This window comes from Podarcis raffonei, chromosome 2 (genome assembly GCF_027172205.1).
Source record: "Podarcis raffonei isolate rPodRaf1 chromosome 2, rPodRaf1.pri, whole genome shotgun sequence".
Taxonomy (NCBI): Eukaryota; Metazoa; Chordata; class Lepidosauria; order Squamata; family Lacertidae; genus Podarcis; species Podarcis raffonei.
Genome location: NC_070603.1, coordinates 79,713,512 through 79,731,239, shown reverse-complemented (window position 1 = coordinate 79,731,239; position 17,728 = coordinate 79,713,512). Strand labels below are relative to the sequence as shown.

Here is a 17,728-nt window from a genome sequence, read left to right as displayed (position 1 = left end):
CATGGTTTTTCACGGTATAGCAAGAGAACAACCAGTGGTGGAGCAAAGTAGCCACAATCTCCGCTCCATGAGCTCACATATTACTCATACATGTTAAATTATGCTTGTGTTACATGCAGAAAGCATCATAGTGTTTATAGAAGTACTCCACTGGGAAAATATTGACTGGATTTTGAGCAGGTATGAAAATATCCCCATAGCACTAGTCATAATGTTGATGCTGACTGTTTAAGCTACATGCATATGATAGTATATTTCACTTTACTGGGTCCGGCAAGGGCCTTAAAGAAACCCCAGGAAAGGTTTGAGGGTCTATTTATAGCCCATGCTCCATAGGTTAGGCCAGGCATAACCAGGCAAACTCGACCCTTCAGATGTTTTGGGACTACAACTCCCATCATCCCTAGCTAACAGGACCAGTGGTCAGGGATGATGGGAGCTGTAGTCCCAAAACATCTGGAGGGCCGAGTTTGCCTATGCCTGGGTTAGGCACCCCTGCAATACAGTATCACAAGCTAGCCAAATATAGCATCAACAGAGCTAATTCTTTGGTTGGTTGTTTCAGTTGGTTGGTGTATAAATTCCCACATATAGTAAATAAACTCTATATTCTGCCCAGGAGTATTTCTTTTTAAGTAACCAACCAGCTGGACTGATGGGGTGTTTAATCCCCTCTTTCAGCACTCCTGAATTGGCTATAGTTACTTAGGTTATTGGGGTTTTTTCTGGTTTTCGCTTGCCATGTGTCTCCATATGTTATGGCATATATTTTATATAAAGTTCAAGTAAGATTTCGTGTTCAATCGTTCTTATTTTCCATTTCAGATAGTTAAGTTTATACTTTGGTTTTGCATGTTGAATGTTCCTCTTCACTTCAGTAATCCCTGTGGTAATTTCTTTTGGCAAAATAATTTGCTGATTGTTTTAAGCCTAAAAGCTCTTTGACACTTAAGAGATTTGGGGCATGGATTATAAAGTGCTGTTTAATCTTCACCTACGGATCCATTGTCTATGGATTATTGATGCAGTTAAGTCATGTCTAAGTCTGAACCTTTTAAATTTTCAGACCTGAGACTGAGAGTATAAATTAAACCTACAAATTGAAATATAGAAGGCTCCCATCCAAGGTTCTTGTCGCGCTTCTTAAAGTCTTAATTCCTTTATTTGTCTGCTCGGACAGTCTTGAGATAAACAATGTAGATCATGATGCGGTTAAATTGTGCAAACTAATAATTGTTTGGACGTTCATATAAACTATCATATAAACTACATTGTACAAGTAAAACCTTCCGCATCCCCCCCCCTTTTAATTCTGAGATCTCTTCCAATGGTAATCATAGTCTATTTGATCATAGGTGTGGTCATTTTAGAACACCAGCACCCTGTGGACTAGAACGTTATCAACCTGTCAAAAGCATATTGACACAGATTACACAAGAATATAAAGTGACAATTCCTTTTCTTAGTATATTAAGATTTTAAAAGAAACCTAAAGGAGGCATGCAGCATAGACAGGTGAGCCAATGTATAGTTTCTTCTGACTTCAGCAGGGAAAATACATATCGTAGTTGCAATCTAGGGTAAAAATGATAACAGCACACAGAAGGTGGTTTCATTCAATGGAGGCTTCCAGTAGATGGAGAGAATATTTGCAAATTAGTCCCTTTCTCTTGCAGCACCTCATGCCACTTTCCACACTGTTCGCGAGAGGCTGCTAGTCATACGGAACACATTGGGGGATGCAGGTGGTTGCAGAGAGAAGGGGAAATTGTTTAAAATTGCCACCCACCCCAGAATACTCCATTGAGTACACAGGACACTGCCCAAGGAAATTTCATTTCTGACTCTTAAATGCATATTCTGTTATTTGGAGAAAAAAAGTTATGTTGCTTGATTGTGATCTTATCATCTTCTTAGTATTAAATAGATTGAATAATTCGCTATTAGTAATATCTTAAATTATTCTGAAAATGCAAATGCTAGTATTTAAGTGCCAAAAGGAAACCACAACTTCCTGTTCAATCTCCGATTGAAAGCAACTACTGCACATTAGCAACAAAATTAGTGTTGCATAATGCCATCAGATTTACTTCCTACTCTACAGATATGTTTAAGCGTGACCCTCTAGAGGGCAAAGCTTGGTTAAGCAATCCATATATTGAGTCAGAAACAAATGCAACTGTAGTTATTAGCCTTAGGCAGTGCCACTCACTGAACACTATTTAAATGCTAAATTCATTTCCTAACAATAGCTAAATAAAACATTTAGGCTTGACTATAGTGAAATCATAGCCATGTTAATATTTATTGAACAAGCATTGTCATTGTGCTTGTCAGATAACACGTGATTCCAAGCATATGGGGCAGCAAGAGAAGTGTCATTCAAGGGAGCAGACACCTTTGGACATTGGGTGGTGGAGCTGTGGGAATCAAGATCATGGGCAGAAGGCCAGGGCTTTGGCAGAAGGACAAGGATCCTGTGAATGTCACATGAGAGACATAAGGTGAATATTTTTTGCAGTAGCATGCTAGACAGATATGAGAGGGCTGAGATGAGATAATGGAATACCAGGGATAATAAAGTTGCAGTAGTAAAATCAAGAGAAGTTTATTTTATTTATGATGCAAAATTGTAGAAAAGGTAAATGTTCTGGAAGATAAATTAGCTGTAATTGAATTGTTCCTGTTCCTATTTGTTCTTGAACAATTTGGGGGGAAGATCATGGTATATGCAGTTTTTTGCTTCATTCTTTCTTCAAGCGACTTCAAGCAATTTTAATTTTAGTTTCAAGGTTGTCTCCTTCATAGTTGGGTACAATTGTTTTTATTCTGTTTTCGTTCTGTGTTTGAGACATCTCGTCTTGAAATTGGCTAAAATCCCTGCTAGGGGAAAAATGATAGCTTTATAGTTGCTTTAACCATAATATTATATCATGTTGCAAACTTGGTTATAGTCCAACTGAGTAAACTTGATTTTGTTACATATGGCTTTGTTGCTGAAAAATAACTCCAGAACATTAAGCTCTGTTCAAAGGAATACTAAGCATGGCTCTGAAAGTATTGACCAGAAGAAAGGAAATAGATAATAGTGTGTACTGAAATGAACAGCTAAAAACTGCAGCCATGAACATGAAATGCATTGCTCAGAAAGCGAGATGCAGAATAGCTGGAGTTCAGTTGGAAGCAGTTTCTACAGGACCATGGACAGCTCTGAGCAAGCCGATGGTTGACTTCAACAGAGCTAAGGCTCAAAGCTTACATTATGCAATTTGTGTGCAAGAGTTTTCTTACACAAATAGCCAGCATAGGGGAAGGAGGCTGATACAGATTGGCACCCTGGCATTGGGATAGGGGGTGCTAAGTATTTGCCCCCTGTGGTTCCAATCCAGATTGAGCTTCCTGTGCCTGCTATTAGCACAAGAAAGAAAAACATCTCTTATTCAGTTCAATGGGAGATATTTTCCACTATGCCAATAGCAGCTGCAGAGGGGTCAACTCAGATAAGAATCACAAAGGGATGCAAATGGTTCAGGACCCCTACACTGCTAGTGCCCTGATCTCTTAGTGAAAGAATAATCTTGCACTCAAGCAAGAACCATGTTAGCAACATGTTTAGTTCTGCTCTAGGACCAAATATTCTGGTGCAGGCCTTGATGTGCCAACTTCCCCTTAGAGCAGGATCAACTGGAATCAGAAGTAGTATGCATAGGGCTCTCAGCCTAGAGCCGCTTAGATAGCAGTGTGTTTCAAGAACAGTCTGGTTTTCAATAATTGTTCAAAAGTATCATTGCATCTTGAAACACTTGTTTTTGATACATATGGTGCTCTGCACAAAGAGATTTTATGAGATAGTCTTCCCCTTAAGATGCTTATCATTTAGTCCATAAGGCCATTTGGCAGGAAGATAATCTTAGGGATACAAAATCCATTACTCTTTGAAGAGGTGCAGAAATGTATCGTTTGTACCCACAGCAAAACCATATATATATATAATCTCTCCCAGTAACTGATCTCTCATATATCACATTCTCCATCCTCAAGCTTGCATTTTTAATTTGCCTATTCCTCCCACTTGTACACTTCGCTGTGACATCCAGTTCTACTGCCCTGGGAATCCTGATTGTCCTTTGCAGGGTAGGATATAAACTTAGAAATAAAATAAACTGGTTTGAGCAGTTGCTGCAGTCAAAGATTGCAAACCAGAATTGTAGTGTGTGTTGACTCCAAGACAATAGTAGGGAAGGGAGCTTTATGCGACTGGTGTGAAATACTAAGTATATTTCCTAAGGAGGAAAAATAGAACATCCTTTCCTCCTAATATTCTGAAGAGTATGCTGACTAAAAATTCTTTGTTTGTTTGTTTGTTAAAAAATTTAAATCCATGTATTTTTTTTCTTTATATGCAATATCATTTTGCTACCAAATCTCATTTTTAAAGGCTGATACTTCTGAAAAGAAAAAAGTAGAAACAAAAAAATAAAAATCAATATATGTTTATCATCCTATCTTCAAAAGTCTGAAGGCACAGATACATGCCTGTGACTCTAGTAATGTATACAGTTTTAATATTTCATGAATGAGATGAGCATCCAGTGGAGAATATATAAGATCATTTGCCTGAATCTGTCAAAAGTCTACATCAGTGTTCTCTTTTTACTTAGTAACATTGAATTTTGTGTGTGTATGAATGACATTAATCTCCACATTCTTTTAAAAAACTCATGAACATAAGAGGGGAAAGGAGATTATGTGATTCAGAAGCATCCAAAAGCATCCTTCATCTCCCTCTGCATCACTTTTAAATTGAGATTCACATGCAACATAGGAAGCTCAAAAGCTCTCTTCACATGTACAGAACCTGGTTAGTCTTTTGGGATTCTTCTTGGGATTGCACCCAAGCTATTTAATATCCTTTTATTTTTCTTGATGGAAATACCATTATATCGGCTTTCCGTTGGAATTTATTGCATCCTTCACTGTTCATTCAGTAAAAAACACTACTCTACTTCAGCTTTGACTTTGTTGGCACTAAATGCATTTGATCACATTTGATTCTACAGTGTGTGGTGATTTTTAAAAACACCATTTAATACTAAAACCTGGAATGGGAAATAAATGTGGATAGTATAATTTGCTGCTAGTATTCTTTGTCTGGAATTGTGGGGGGTGTTAGCTAACTACTATATAATGTGGATATATCAATGCTAAATACAACAAAAGGCATTTTATGAAAGGTCAGGAGTTGTGTGAGCATCACATAATAGAGGTCAATGTTATTTAGTGGGCTTCTGGCCACATAATATTCTCTGGACTAGAAGCAGCAAGTATAAATCGGAGACAAACTACACATGATGCTTGGCATATAGTTTACTCCAGCCTGCAAGATTGTTCTTTAATTTGGAGGGCAAGGTATATTGGCACCATGGTGTGCAAGGCAGAGGGAATTTAACCTTTTGCCCTCACTGCAGTCATGATCAGTATTGAGAGCACAAGTGGCAGGCATTTTTGAAGCTAATTTGTGATGGCAAAGCGTACGCATATCCCCGCGCACACACATGCACATATGAACACATTGGCTCTTTCTAAAAAAGGGGGGTGGTGAACACTCCCCCAGTTGTGATCCCTCTCCCTTGTCCACATCCCTCACTGGCTGTGCTCCACAACCTCCGCAAGTGTTTTTTGTTCTACTGAAATGTGTTCTTGGACTGCAATGATTTCCCTTTCTTTTCTGGATGGAGAGGGATGTGTGCAGAAACCTTTGGCTAGATTGTAACCTGCTCTACAAAGGAAGAGTAGCACCTACTGCCCGTTTTGTCTCTGGACCTGACAGTTTCTGTTATGTGGTCCCCATAAGGTTACTCATTAGGTAATTTGGCTCTGAAGCCCAGAAAGGTACTCCAGCCCTGTAATCAAAGTGAAATATTGCATTCCAGGAAAAATTGCCACTCATTTGTTCCTCAGATAGGCACCTAAAGGTTCGTTCAGTTGTGTGGATACTGGCAGTCTACACTGCATTGGTTTTAATTGGGTACAAATGTACATCCCATTCCAACTAATCTTTCTAGACCACACATAAGACCATTGTTATTTTTCCCTTGCTTGCTACTGTAGTGAAGGTAGCTTTACATCTCTCATTAGTAACAGCTTCAAGGTCAAAATGTACTAGTGAATAAATATGGTCAAAATCTGCTAGTGAATAAATATAGTGATAGACACCAGCTTCTGCTGGGGAGTTCAAATTGGTAATCTAATTTTTTACAATTTATTTTACAGGTCTGAAGGTGAAAGTTCAAGAAGCATCAGGTATGTATCTGTACAGTGTTTTTTGAACTATTTTTTTTATTACAACCACGTGTCCTGCCTTTTGGCTTGATACTGAACCATCATTGATAAAACGATTCTTTTCAAAAAAGCTGTACTTTACAGTATCAAACATTTTTTTCCACACTTTAATGCTGTAATTGTAAAAATAGACACCTCTGTTTTCTTAAACATGCCAAAGTTTTCTTTTTTAAAGTTAGGAATAACTAAAATAACATATAACATTGCGCGTAAAGGAGGTTTTCTGTACTTGAAGGAAGCCAAATTCTGCAACTTTCTAAGATCTCTTTGGTTTAGGGACAACATCCAGAGACAGGTGTGCTTCACATGCAATTACATGTAATTATAAAAAAAATAAAAAATAGAATTTTTACTGGAGTAATTCAACATTGATACATAGTACAGATATACAAACAGACATACATTTCATACAATCCTTACCCACATTCATACATACATACCCACATTCAATCCCACACATACTTCCTTTTCCCATGTAAAATTAATTTCCTATTTTTACATGTAAAACTAATTTCCTATTAGATTAGATTTGAATTGCCTGCCGCCTTAAAAAAAAACCATTAGCTGTTTAGAAAGTATTTTCCAGATTACATACGCTTGAGAGATTTGAACGCTTTCATTTCCAGCTAAAGATATGTGTTGGTGTGTTGCCACAACTGTAAATCTTTTCACCTTTGGCTCTCTTCTAGAGGCCACCTTGTTCTTCAAACTGTAAGAATTGTAACCTGATATCAACTTGTTTTTCCATGCATCCAGTTAGGTACTTTTGTATCTGCTTCTCCCTTATAGATTCTTTTGTTTCCAATGAGACTATAATTAGCTCTTTTATTCTTGCAGTTTGCGGTAGATGCAGTCTGAACTTGGTTGTTCCAGTATGTGACTTTATCTATGATTAATTCTTGCTTTGACCTTTTTCACATTTAACAAATCTTACAAATGCTATGTGTTGGCTGCCAATTTCAATATTTTGAATGGTCTCAGGTTTTCTTGAGTTGCAGGAAAATAGTCCAACATTACATGAGTTTCAAAACATGCATACACCATTTCCAGGGGTTAGTTACATTTTTATATTAAAATTGTTTTGTAAAAGCAATAATCATATGCTTACTTGTTGGAGCAGGTGTGTAGTCTCAGGGAAACATTTATGGTATTAATTTATTTTATATTGGTTTATCATAAGAATATTCTATAGATAGGCTGAATTACTTACATAGGTTATCGGATAAGGAGTAATGCAAATTTATATTAACTCAATTTCAGCATTTTTTTTAATTGGTTGTTGTTGATTTAAACTTGTAGTTGGACATTATGAAAATATATTAATATGATTAGCAAATTGTCTGAGGCTATGGATGTTTATTTAGAAATGAGCCCCACTAAGTTCAAATCAACATGCTTAAAATGGCAGACTTAGGATATTTTTCTCACTATAGACTTAATAATACGAACTTCAGGTTGTTTTACACCAGAGAATGTGTTTTCTGTGTTCTGCAACAGATATCCCAATTTAAAATTTATCAGTAAGATCTTTAAAAAGAATCTAAATGTCCATGAGTGTGAGAAGCATATTATTATTTCAATTTCTATATATCACGCAGATACTTAATATTCATAGTCTCTTCTGCTGCATTGTATATTTGCCATCATTCATTGCTTTCCTCTCACATCACAGTCATTAACAGTGTGAGATTTTACTAGGGGTATTTAATAAGTATGCAGTTTAGCAGAGTGATAATTAAGTCGCTTATTAAGGGCAAAGATCATGTTGCTGCTTCTGAGCAAAGGCAGGACAATACAGAAGGCTTGATTGCAGGCCATTTTATTTAGCTTGTGGCTAACGTGATATAAACTCCTCTAAAGGAAGTAGAAAACTAATGGCCCTGAACCAATGTAGAGTAGAAAAGAGATGCAAAGTACTGTAAGAATAGCTTTTATATCAGTTGAATAACTGGTAACCCTCTAATTAAAAGGGAAGGAGAAAGAGCCCCCCACAGATCTTAAGTGTGGCTTCTTTGTGGTTTGCTAGCTGCCAAATATTAACTAATAAAATAATTACTAGAGTGAAAGTAATAGAGTTAAGATACGTTTTCAAATGTTACTACTGAGGGCTTTTATTCAGTAATATAAAAGCTATATCTAACCTAGTCCACTATTCCAACATCCAAACACTATAGGTGTCTTAAGGATCAAATAAGATATATATGTCCTAGTGCAAGGGGAGAACAGCAGCAAGGCTTGGATTGCTCAGGTACACTGGCAGAACCAACCCAGCACTTCTTCCACTGGTATGCTTGTGAACTTGCCACCACACTACCTTGCATCATCTCAGCAACTGGCAACACTGCTGTCGAGAGACCAGTGCTGCCCCATGTTGCTGGCTCCTCCTGCCTATGAGAGTCCCCTGGGCTGCCAAGTTGATGAGGTAGATATACTCATGAGGGACTGACTATGCTACTAGAAAGGTATGCATAGCAACTTCAGCTGAACCAACAAGCCTGCCACAATGAGCAGCATGTGAGTCTATCTGCAAGTAATTTGCCAATTTTCCTATGTGTCACAGTGACTCTTCATGACCCCATGGACCATGCCAGGCACTCCTGTCTTCCACTGCCTCCCGCAGTTTGGTCAAACTCATGTTCGTAGCTTCGAGAACACTGTCCAGCCATTTCGTCCTCTGCCACCCCCTTTTCCTTGTGCCCTCAATCTTTCCCAACATCAGGGTCTTTTCCAAGGAGTCTTCTCTTCTCATGAGGTGGCCAAAGTATTGGAGCCTCAGTACCAGCCCAGATTAATGGACAAGCTGTGGAGGGCAAGATACATTTTATCACATCAGGCGGACTTGCCCAGGGGTTTATAAGGTTTGGAATAAGGTTTTCAATTGATTACAGGAGAGATGTTGGCACGAGATCCACTTATGGCACTGTTGTCCACTATCAATGATGGAGACAAAAAGATACTTTACAGGAGTTAATGTTTTCCATTTTTATTGGGGTCCATATCGTGGCAGTCTGAAATTCGAAATTTGTAACAGCTAATTTGCTTGGAGGGGTGGTATTCTCAGATTTCGTTCGTGGCATTTATGAAAAAATAACTTGTCAGTTGAATAAAGAAAGGATTCAAGGAGGGAAAGGTTTTATTTGAAATGGTTTTGTTCTATTAAATACGGGTCTGTCAGAAAGCATGATGGGCTTTCTTCATCAAACCATGTGGCTTTATGGAGTGATATTAGAGGCGGATTGAATTAATTTTTCTTCCTTTTTACGCTTGGCTAGTTGATTACTTCTGTGATGTTTTCCTGAATGCTTCACTTAGTGCTTATTTGTTCACGTGTTATGAATTGTATATTTAAGGGAGATTTTGTTAGTTACCTGTTTTGCTACCTGTTTTGCTCCTATATTTGCTGCAACAAAACATATAGATATATATGCTTTGAGTCTTTTTTATTTCTTTGCTTGTTTTTCTTTGATATGGAAAGTCTTAATAACCTGTTCTTAAATTAAATAAATAAATCAAGTAAATAATTTGTGCTACAATAAACTTCAACACGAAGAAGAGATGTGAAAGATGTTCCTGGTTTCACTAGTAAATTTGGGTTTCTTGGTACCCTTAATTAGTAGTACAGTACAGTGGAACCTCGGGTTACGTACCATCCTCCTTACAAACGCTTCAGGTAACGAGCTCCACTAACCCGGAAGTAGGTGTTCCGGGTAGCGAACTTTGCCCTGGGATGCGAGCAAAAGTTGTGCGGCGGCAGCAGCAGGAGGCCCCATTAACAAAAGCACGCCTCAGGTTAAGAACAGTTTCGGGTTAAGAACAGACCGAATTAAGTTCATAAATGGAGGTACCACTGTAGTAATAGTAGTAGTAGTAGTCATCAGTGTGTGTGTGTGTGTGTGTGTGTGTGTGTAACTTCTAGCCAAATCATTGCTGTTTTATTTTGACCTTGAATTTTCAACCATGTTTTTGTTAACATATTTCAGTAGATTAAATACTTGCATGCACACCTGAAGAGATGAGTAGGCATTTTCACTTCTTTGGCATGCGAATCAAAAATGTGAAGGCACCTTCATGCTGCTTGAGAATCTGGTCATTCATGTGTGAAATAAACATCAGTATCGCATAACCGAGATATGAGTTGAATTTTGGGGGATACTATTATTAGAGAATTCACTTGAGAGCAGGAGATATGCAAGGTCATGCACTTTACGTAAAACATTTATTAATATTAATAACCCTGTAGTGGAAGACTCAAGTTGTCCCCCTAGGTAATTTCACACAGGGCTATCTGAGTAGACATTCGTCAAAATATCTATATCAAAGTGTTAACAAGCTAATGATAAAAAGACGTGCTTTGGTTCCACAGAACTGACCCCGTACAAAATGCTTTGTAAGCAACCATCTTTGTACTTTATAGAACAGAAAGAATGTGAAACGAGTGGTCTTTCAGCTGAATAGATGCTTTATTAAGCATAAAATCAGTACATACAAAATGGCTTCCAAAAGTATATTCTTATTCTGAACTTTATACTAAAATGTATAAAATTATGTTTTAAGCATTCAAGTAAATTATACCAGCAATCTTGATTTGTAATTTCTAATAACAGAATGATGTCACAATCTAGTTAAGGTGAAATGCTTTTAAATCACATGGCTCTCAATGGGAGATTTAAATATGGTTAGTTTGCTTCCACTGTCTCATTCTGTGACACACTCCCTCAGTGAAGATGTGAACATGACTGAGTCTGGGGCGATTTAACCTGGCCTGTCCCTGTCATCAACAACCAAGAATTGAGGGTTCTCTATATGTGGTGGCATATAATATAAACCCACAGCAAGGGCGGTTGATAGTAGGCTTCATTTGACAACTTGTTCCCTGAACTAGATATATTTTAAAGCGGGGGCACAATGAAAATGGAAACTATTCTTGTTAGCAAACATTCAAAGAGGGATAAAGCTTAATCGTTTTACTAGTAAAGGCACAGCACTTATTTTATTTCAGAAACACTTGTTTCACGTTTAAAAAAGAACTTATAATTCTCCACAACACAATTTCTTACTAGAATGGCTTTCTGCTTTTTACTCCTTCTGTAAAACACCTGTAGCCCCATTCTACATCCTTTTCCTACACCTGGGAAAATTAAAGAGGTTTATCCTGCCTGACAAACTCCTAAATACACCTAGCTGGGCCCTGACTGCCAGTTAAATGGTTAGGTTTTCTCTTGCCTGGCTGTCTCTCCTCCCCTGCCATGATTGGCTAAGGGTCTCCAGGATGATAACCCCATAGTCCAGAGGTTTCCAACCTTTTTGAGTCCACAGCTCCCTTGGCCAACTACATTCTTTCTGCTGCTCCCCTGTGGGGAAATGCTCCCTGAGCCTCAGAAGCCCAGTTCTATCACCCTTGCCTGCAGAGCCAGCAGCCCTTCACCCGTTTTTGAACACCCTCCCTTGTGAAGTGTTATCTCAGCCTCCTCTCCCCTCTCCTTGGGGATACTCTGGGCAGCCACCACCATCACTCCTGGTCCCTGAGACACCAGCCCCACTCCAAAGAGAGGTGCCTCCTCATGCCACCCCTCAGGGGCCTGGGAAGAGGATGCCCCCAGCCTTAGTGGCCTGACAGAGACTGGCCAAAGGTGAATGTGAGGACAGCACCTTACTCACCTTGGGAGGCAGCAGTGGGCAGCGCCAGGCCTGCATGGTGAAAAGGCTCCCCTTTGACGCTGGACACTCAGCTCCCAGGCAGGCCTTGCAGACAGCAAGCACAAGAAAGGCCAGAGTGCCCAGCCTTCCACTTGTCTGTCCTTTCCAAACAGACTAGCTGGCCAGGCTTCCTTACCCACTTGCTTGCTTGCTTACTCAGCTCCTGGCAACCAGCAGCCCCTGGCCAGCCCCAGAGGCACCACTCACCTCCGGAGCTTGTGGCTGGGACTGCTGCAACAAACAGCTATGCAAGCCTTTGGGAGGCAGAGACATGAGAGGGCATCAGAGGAGGGAGGGAAGGAAAGAGGGACAGAGACCAGTGTTGCCTGCTGCACCCCTGACCATCATTCAAGGCACCCCAGGGAGCCACGGCACACTGGTTGAAAACCACTGCAATAGTCTGTCTCACATACCCCTAATGATTAAAAGTGGAACAAATGGGAAATGGCATGACAGAGTTTTCTATGATGAATAGGGACAAAGTAAAGTAATGTTATAGGTGTGCCCACTCTGGAATAACCACCACACCGTGATTTGGAAGATACTGGCTGGCGGTTTCTGAAAACTCACCTGATTGCTTAGGTTTTTGCTGACCTTTAGCACTGACCTAATTACCCTATATTGTTGGCATCTAGCAATGTTTTTATTGTATTGCTTTGTGTTAATGTGTTTTCATATTTTTAACCCTATAAACTACCTCAACAGTATTTATTAATGGAAAATGGTATATAAATATTATTAAATAAACATTTTTCTTACTCCTGTTAATTTATTATCTTGGCCAACATAATTTTTCAAAAATTCATTTTCAGGAGTATATGATGGTCCCAATACATTCTGAAACATGTGAATTAATGTCTTATAACATAGATTCAAAGAGCTAAAATTTGTTTTAGACTCTCAAATGTTGATTTTCAGATATTCAAATGCTCGGTTTCTTGTGCATTCTCTGAATAGGCATTGTCTGTGTTTGGTGCCCAATTATTTTTTATTTCAATATTTATATGACAGCTGACATTTTGTGGTGTTTTAATAATTGGCACACAAAGTTATTTAGCATTTGACAGTATAGATAGCTGATAGATTATGGGAGGCTTCCAAACTTGCGCCTTCAGAAAGGAGTCTGCATTTCTGCCATCCAAGCCCCTGCATGCTACAGAATATTATTTCAGGGAGCATTGGACATAACACCTAGTATTCCCTTGTGGCTGTGTATTTGTAGAGGAAGCCTAGTAGTCTTTGATCCATTATTTAATAGAGTATTCCCTGAGCTACTAAAGAACCTGGGGATCCATGGAAGATATATCAGTATTTTTCAACTGTCATATTTGGCAGGTTTTATCATGGTTGGCATGCAAGTGTATTCAACATTTGGCAGTTGATATGTAACAATATTCTTTATAAAGCTTTTGATCACACACAGTGCTATTTAGTATTGGACAGCCTGTGATAGCATGCAATGCTAATTAGTGTTTGACAGTTAAAAATTTCTAGCCTGCCAAAAAACTCTAAAGTATTCAAATTCTGAGTTTAAAAAGTTAGCATTCAAAAAGTGGGTGTGGGTTCTGCTTTGTAATTTATTATTCAAATTTTTCAATGAGAATGATGGAATTTTGCTTCTATGCATTTTTGTCCCAATTTAATGTTATATCCATTGTAACCATTAGAGGCAGTATCTGTCGTAACATTCTGATGCTGTTGAGTGTAACAACAAAAAACTCAAAACTAGAACTGCATTTTGCCTACAAGAAAATTTGAGATGAATATGGATAATACTGCTTGCATAAGTGAAATTGCGTAAAGTGGGGAGCACCCTCTAAAAATCCTTTAAATGCCTATTTCCCCCTGCTCTTCAGCACTCTCTCCTGCTCTCTCTCCAATCCAGACCAGAATACCTAGAGTTAAAGCTAAGCTCTGAGGCTGGCTGGAGGATGCGAGGGAAGGTGGCGGCTGCTGCTGCTGTTGTGCTACTCCACATGCCAGCTGATAGGTGGGGAGGCTGAGCAGCCTAAACAAAACCCTGCTGCAACCTGGGTCTCTTTGGGGCTTCCTCTGCTCTCATTGACATCCTCTTCAGGCTCTGTGGAGGATCTCATTGCGAGTCACAAGGACTCTCCAGCAGTCTCCCACCATTTCCGAGTATGATTCTGTCTGTCTGTCTGTCTGCCTGTCTGTCTCCCAGTACAGTGCATATATGTGAATACGTGTAAATGGGGGGTGCCTGTAATATATTTTTAATGCTGAGCTAAGAATTTTATTGAGAACTTTGAGCACAAAATGTTGGGGTGTAGGGGTGAAAGGAGTGGCCAGCTCCCTGGCAAATAGGGAGAGATTTGTCATGGAAAAACTCATTTCCTGCATGCCTGGGATGCAAGCAATTTCCACTCAGTATGGATTGAAAAATCTACACACACACACACACACACACCATTTTGCTGCCTATAAATTAGGCAGTAAAGCTGGAGATTATTTCAGGGTCACCCTAGATATGTTTGCAAGTTATTCAAATAAAACTTCTCACTGCTTGTATTCTATGAAGAGCTGTGATATATCGCTCTCTCCTGTATCCTTATACTAAATAATAAATATGAAAGCATGTGTCTGAGAAAGTCTATTTACATTTTGTTATTGCAGAAATATATTCTAAAGCATACAAGACCAAACTCCATTAAATTTATTATGGGAATGCATAGTGAAAGCAGAGACTTCCCCAGCTCATTAAACACATTTTATTGCTTCAAATAAAACGTGACATATGAAAGTGATTGTGTATAGATCAATTTACCTGTATTCTATGAACTTTTAAGATTATATTCTTACTCATAAGAGACTCCTGCGGAGCGTATCACCATGTTGCTGGGGAAGGGCTTCAGCTTCCTATGCAATGCAAAACTGACCACTTCTGAGGCTCTTCCAAAATATGCTGCCACAGCCTGAGATCCTCTTATAGGTCCAGTTACCTTCTAACCACATGTTTTTATATCTGCCTTCCCCAATTTTTATAACTGACACTTGCTTTTAATTTGTTGCGATTATCCAACTAGTCATTCCCCAGTATTTTACTTTGTTGATGGTCCATCATCTACACTGAAAAAATTCAGTTATTATTATCAACACCATCCAGGTGCGCTTAAGATGTTGTTGTTGCCTGGCACAACATACATCTGATCTGTTACAGATCTGTGTTCCTATAGCAGCATATAAAGACATGAATGAGTGATCATATCGGCACTTTAAAATGCTGCTTTTCTGTTTAAAAGTCAAGGTGCCTTCTTCTCCCATTACAAGTGCCACATAATATTCCACATTTGTAAGATATCAATCTTTCAGTGTGGCAACACCAACACTCTGCAGCTCCCTGCCTATGGACATCAGGCAGATGCCTTTACTCTTTTCAGTGTCTGCTAAAAACGTGTTTGTTTAGACAAGCCCAGACATGTAAAACTTTGGTGTATGTTTTAACCTTTTTTTCCAGTTTATAGGACATCTTTCTGTGTCATGGGAGTTCTTCCAAGCTTAAACCCTGGGAGTCACTTGAGAATTAGTGGGAGGTAAATCCTGCATTTCCTCTCCTCGCTTGCAACAAGATCCAGGTGCTTGTACCTGCTGTCTCTGCTCCATCACTTTATGAACCTTTGTCTCTCACTCAGTGCCAGCCAAAACACTCAAGCCTTCCCTTCCCTTGCCAGGAGCAGTGACGGAATGGGAAGGGAGGGTTTTTCCCCTCTTTCCACCTGTTTCTTTATATGAATTCTGTAATTTAATTTAAATAACAAAATAACATTTCAAAGATCACAAGGTAAGAGAATTTAGAGAACTTCAATAACTCAATAATGAATAAATAATGCCTTTCGTGATGGTAATAGCGGCTGATGTTATGTGAAAGCCGGAAATTAGCTGCTGATATTTAATTGCTCCCTTCTTCTTGTGGAAGGTTCTGGCAGAACAAGAGTTCTCAAACCTGAAAAATTGTTTCCCAATGCTTGGAACTACATTTGTAATGTTTCAAAAGGACGACACTTTTCTCTCTTAGCCACCTAATAAGCCTTAGTAAACAGAGTGGAGTCTTAATAATGCGAAAGTCATACTCCTTTCTATTAGACCTTTCTCACTGCAGCACCCTCACTATTGTATTCTTTATTTATTAAATGTATTTATATCCTGCCCTCACACTTCCTCAGCAGCACTCATATGGGCTTACAACAGTTCAGTTTGAGAAGGATTTTATTTCTTTTAAAACAAACAAATGGCATCAGCCAGAAAATACTCGACCAGGTCACCTTTTAAGCTAAGATATGCTAACCAGGGGTTGAAAAGTCAGATGTGTGGCCACAAGTGGTAAATTTGCCCCTTAAAATTTGTGTAAAGACTCTCCCATCCTCAGAGGCCAGCGACTGCTACTGCTCTGGCCAGTTTCACTTCTCAAGGGTTTGAGCTATTGCTAAGTCAAAGTAGTGCCAATGGTAACCTTCAGGATAAATGGAAGGGTTGTGTTAAAGTGTCCTCCCACCCTGGGGCCCCTGCAACTGTGTCTTTTTAATTTGCTGCTTCTGTAGTTGATTGCAAAGTGCACCATTCACCCTGGTGAATGCAGCACAGCCTATGGAGATACTGTTTGCCACCAAAAGCTAAACCCACAAGTCTGGGGCAACACATAACATAATGTCACACTGTGATTCTCCCCACTGGAGAACCCCACCACCACCCTCCATAGCACAGTGGTAGAACAATTGCTTTGTATTCAAAATGCTATAGGTTCACTTTTTGGCATCTTTGGTTAAGTTGATCTGAAATGGTAAGGATGTAAAACCTCTGCCTGACCTTACAGAACTTCTCCCTGTCAACGTATCTCATTATTTTATATCTACTTTTGTATTCTACCTTTCTTCCATGATGTAACTCAACACTTCTGTCCACAGGTTAGCCAGAGAGGTCTTGCACCCTGGCAGCTGGCTGCATTTAGGACTCAGCTAGATTGGTAAAGAAAAAGTGATTTTATATGCGTTGTACATGCGAGATAACATTGTGCCACCAGTTGATGCTGTGGAGTCCCAGTTTTCTCTACCTGTTTTCTCTGTTTAAATTTACAACGTGTTTAACTGAAACGCTTCTTTGATGTGTCTAGATCCAGCCTTATACTTGCTTTAGTTCAGTGAAATTCCTTTTTCAAACTATTGGCTACAGAGTAAACAGTAGTGGCCTAGATGGATCAATGGTTTAACACAGCATAAGTCAACTTAATTTATCTGTATGTCCTCCACCCCCAGTGCACATTATTGGATGCAGCTGGGAGGAGGCAGTGAAATGTCACAGCATTTCTCTGAAGAGCTAAACGCAAGAGAAGGGTGATTTATACAAGGGACTCCCATTTTTGTTGCTGAGGTGTACATTTGAGTAATAGATATGTCATTGTGATGTAAGCTGTGTGCTGAGGCTAATGCTGTTAAGAGTACCATGAGTTGCTCATGTAGACAGTAGCTGGAATAAGAGAGAAAACATGGGCTTCCCAGAGGCATCTGCTTGGCCACCGTGGGAACAAGGATGCTCAACTAGATGAGCATTTTGGCCTGATCCAGCCCAGTTCTTATATTCTTAAACGTAAATTAGGGTAATAAATTACTTCGACGCAACAAAAGGCGTGTATTTATTCATAGGTGAAAATTAGTTCATTTCTTGTTAATAATTCAAC

At 39.2% G+C, this 17,728-nt stretch overlaps 1 protein-coding gene across 10 annotated transcripts in view; it reads left to right on the top strand.

Moving 5' to 3' along the window:
* IQSEC1 (IQ motif and Sec7 domain ArfGEF 1) overlaps positions 1–17,728 on the top strand; it is a 316,254-nt gene that overhangs the window by 51,888 nt on the left and 246,638 nt on the right. For 9 of the 10 annotated variants that reach the window (XM_053377721.1, XM_053377720.1, XM_053377719.1 and 6 more), the window contains exon 2: positions 6,274–6,303. The exons of the other annotated variant lie outside the window; for it this stretch is intronic. In XM_053377721.1, coding sequence (XP_053233696.1) covers positions 6,274–6,303 — 30 coding nt within the window. The remainder of the gene's footprint in view (positions 1–6,273; positions 6,304–17,728) is intronic. 10 annotated transcript variants of the gene reach the window in all.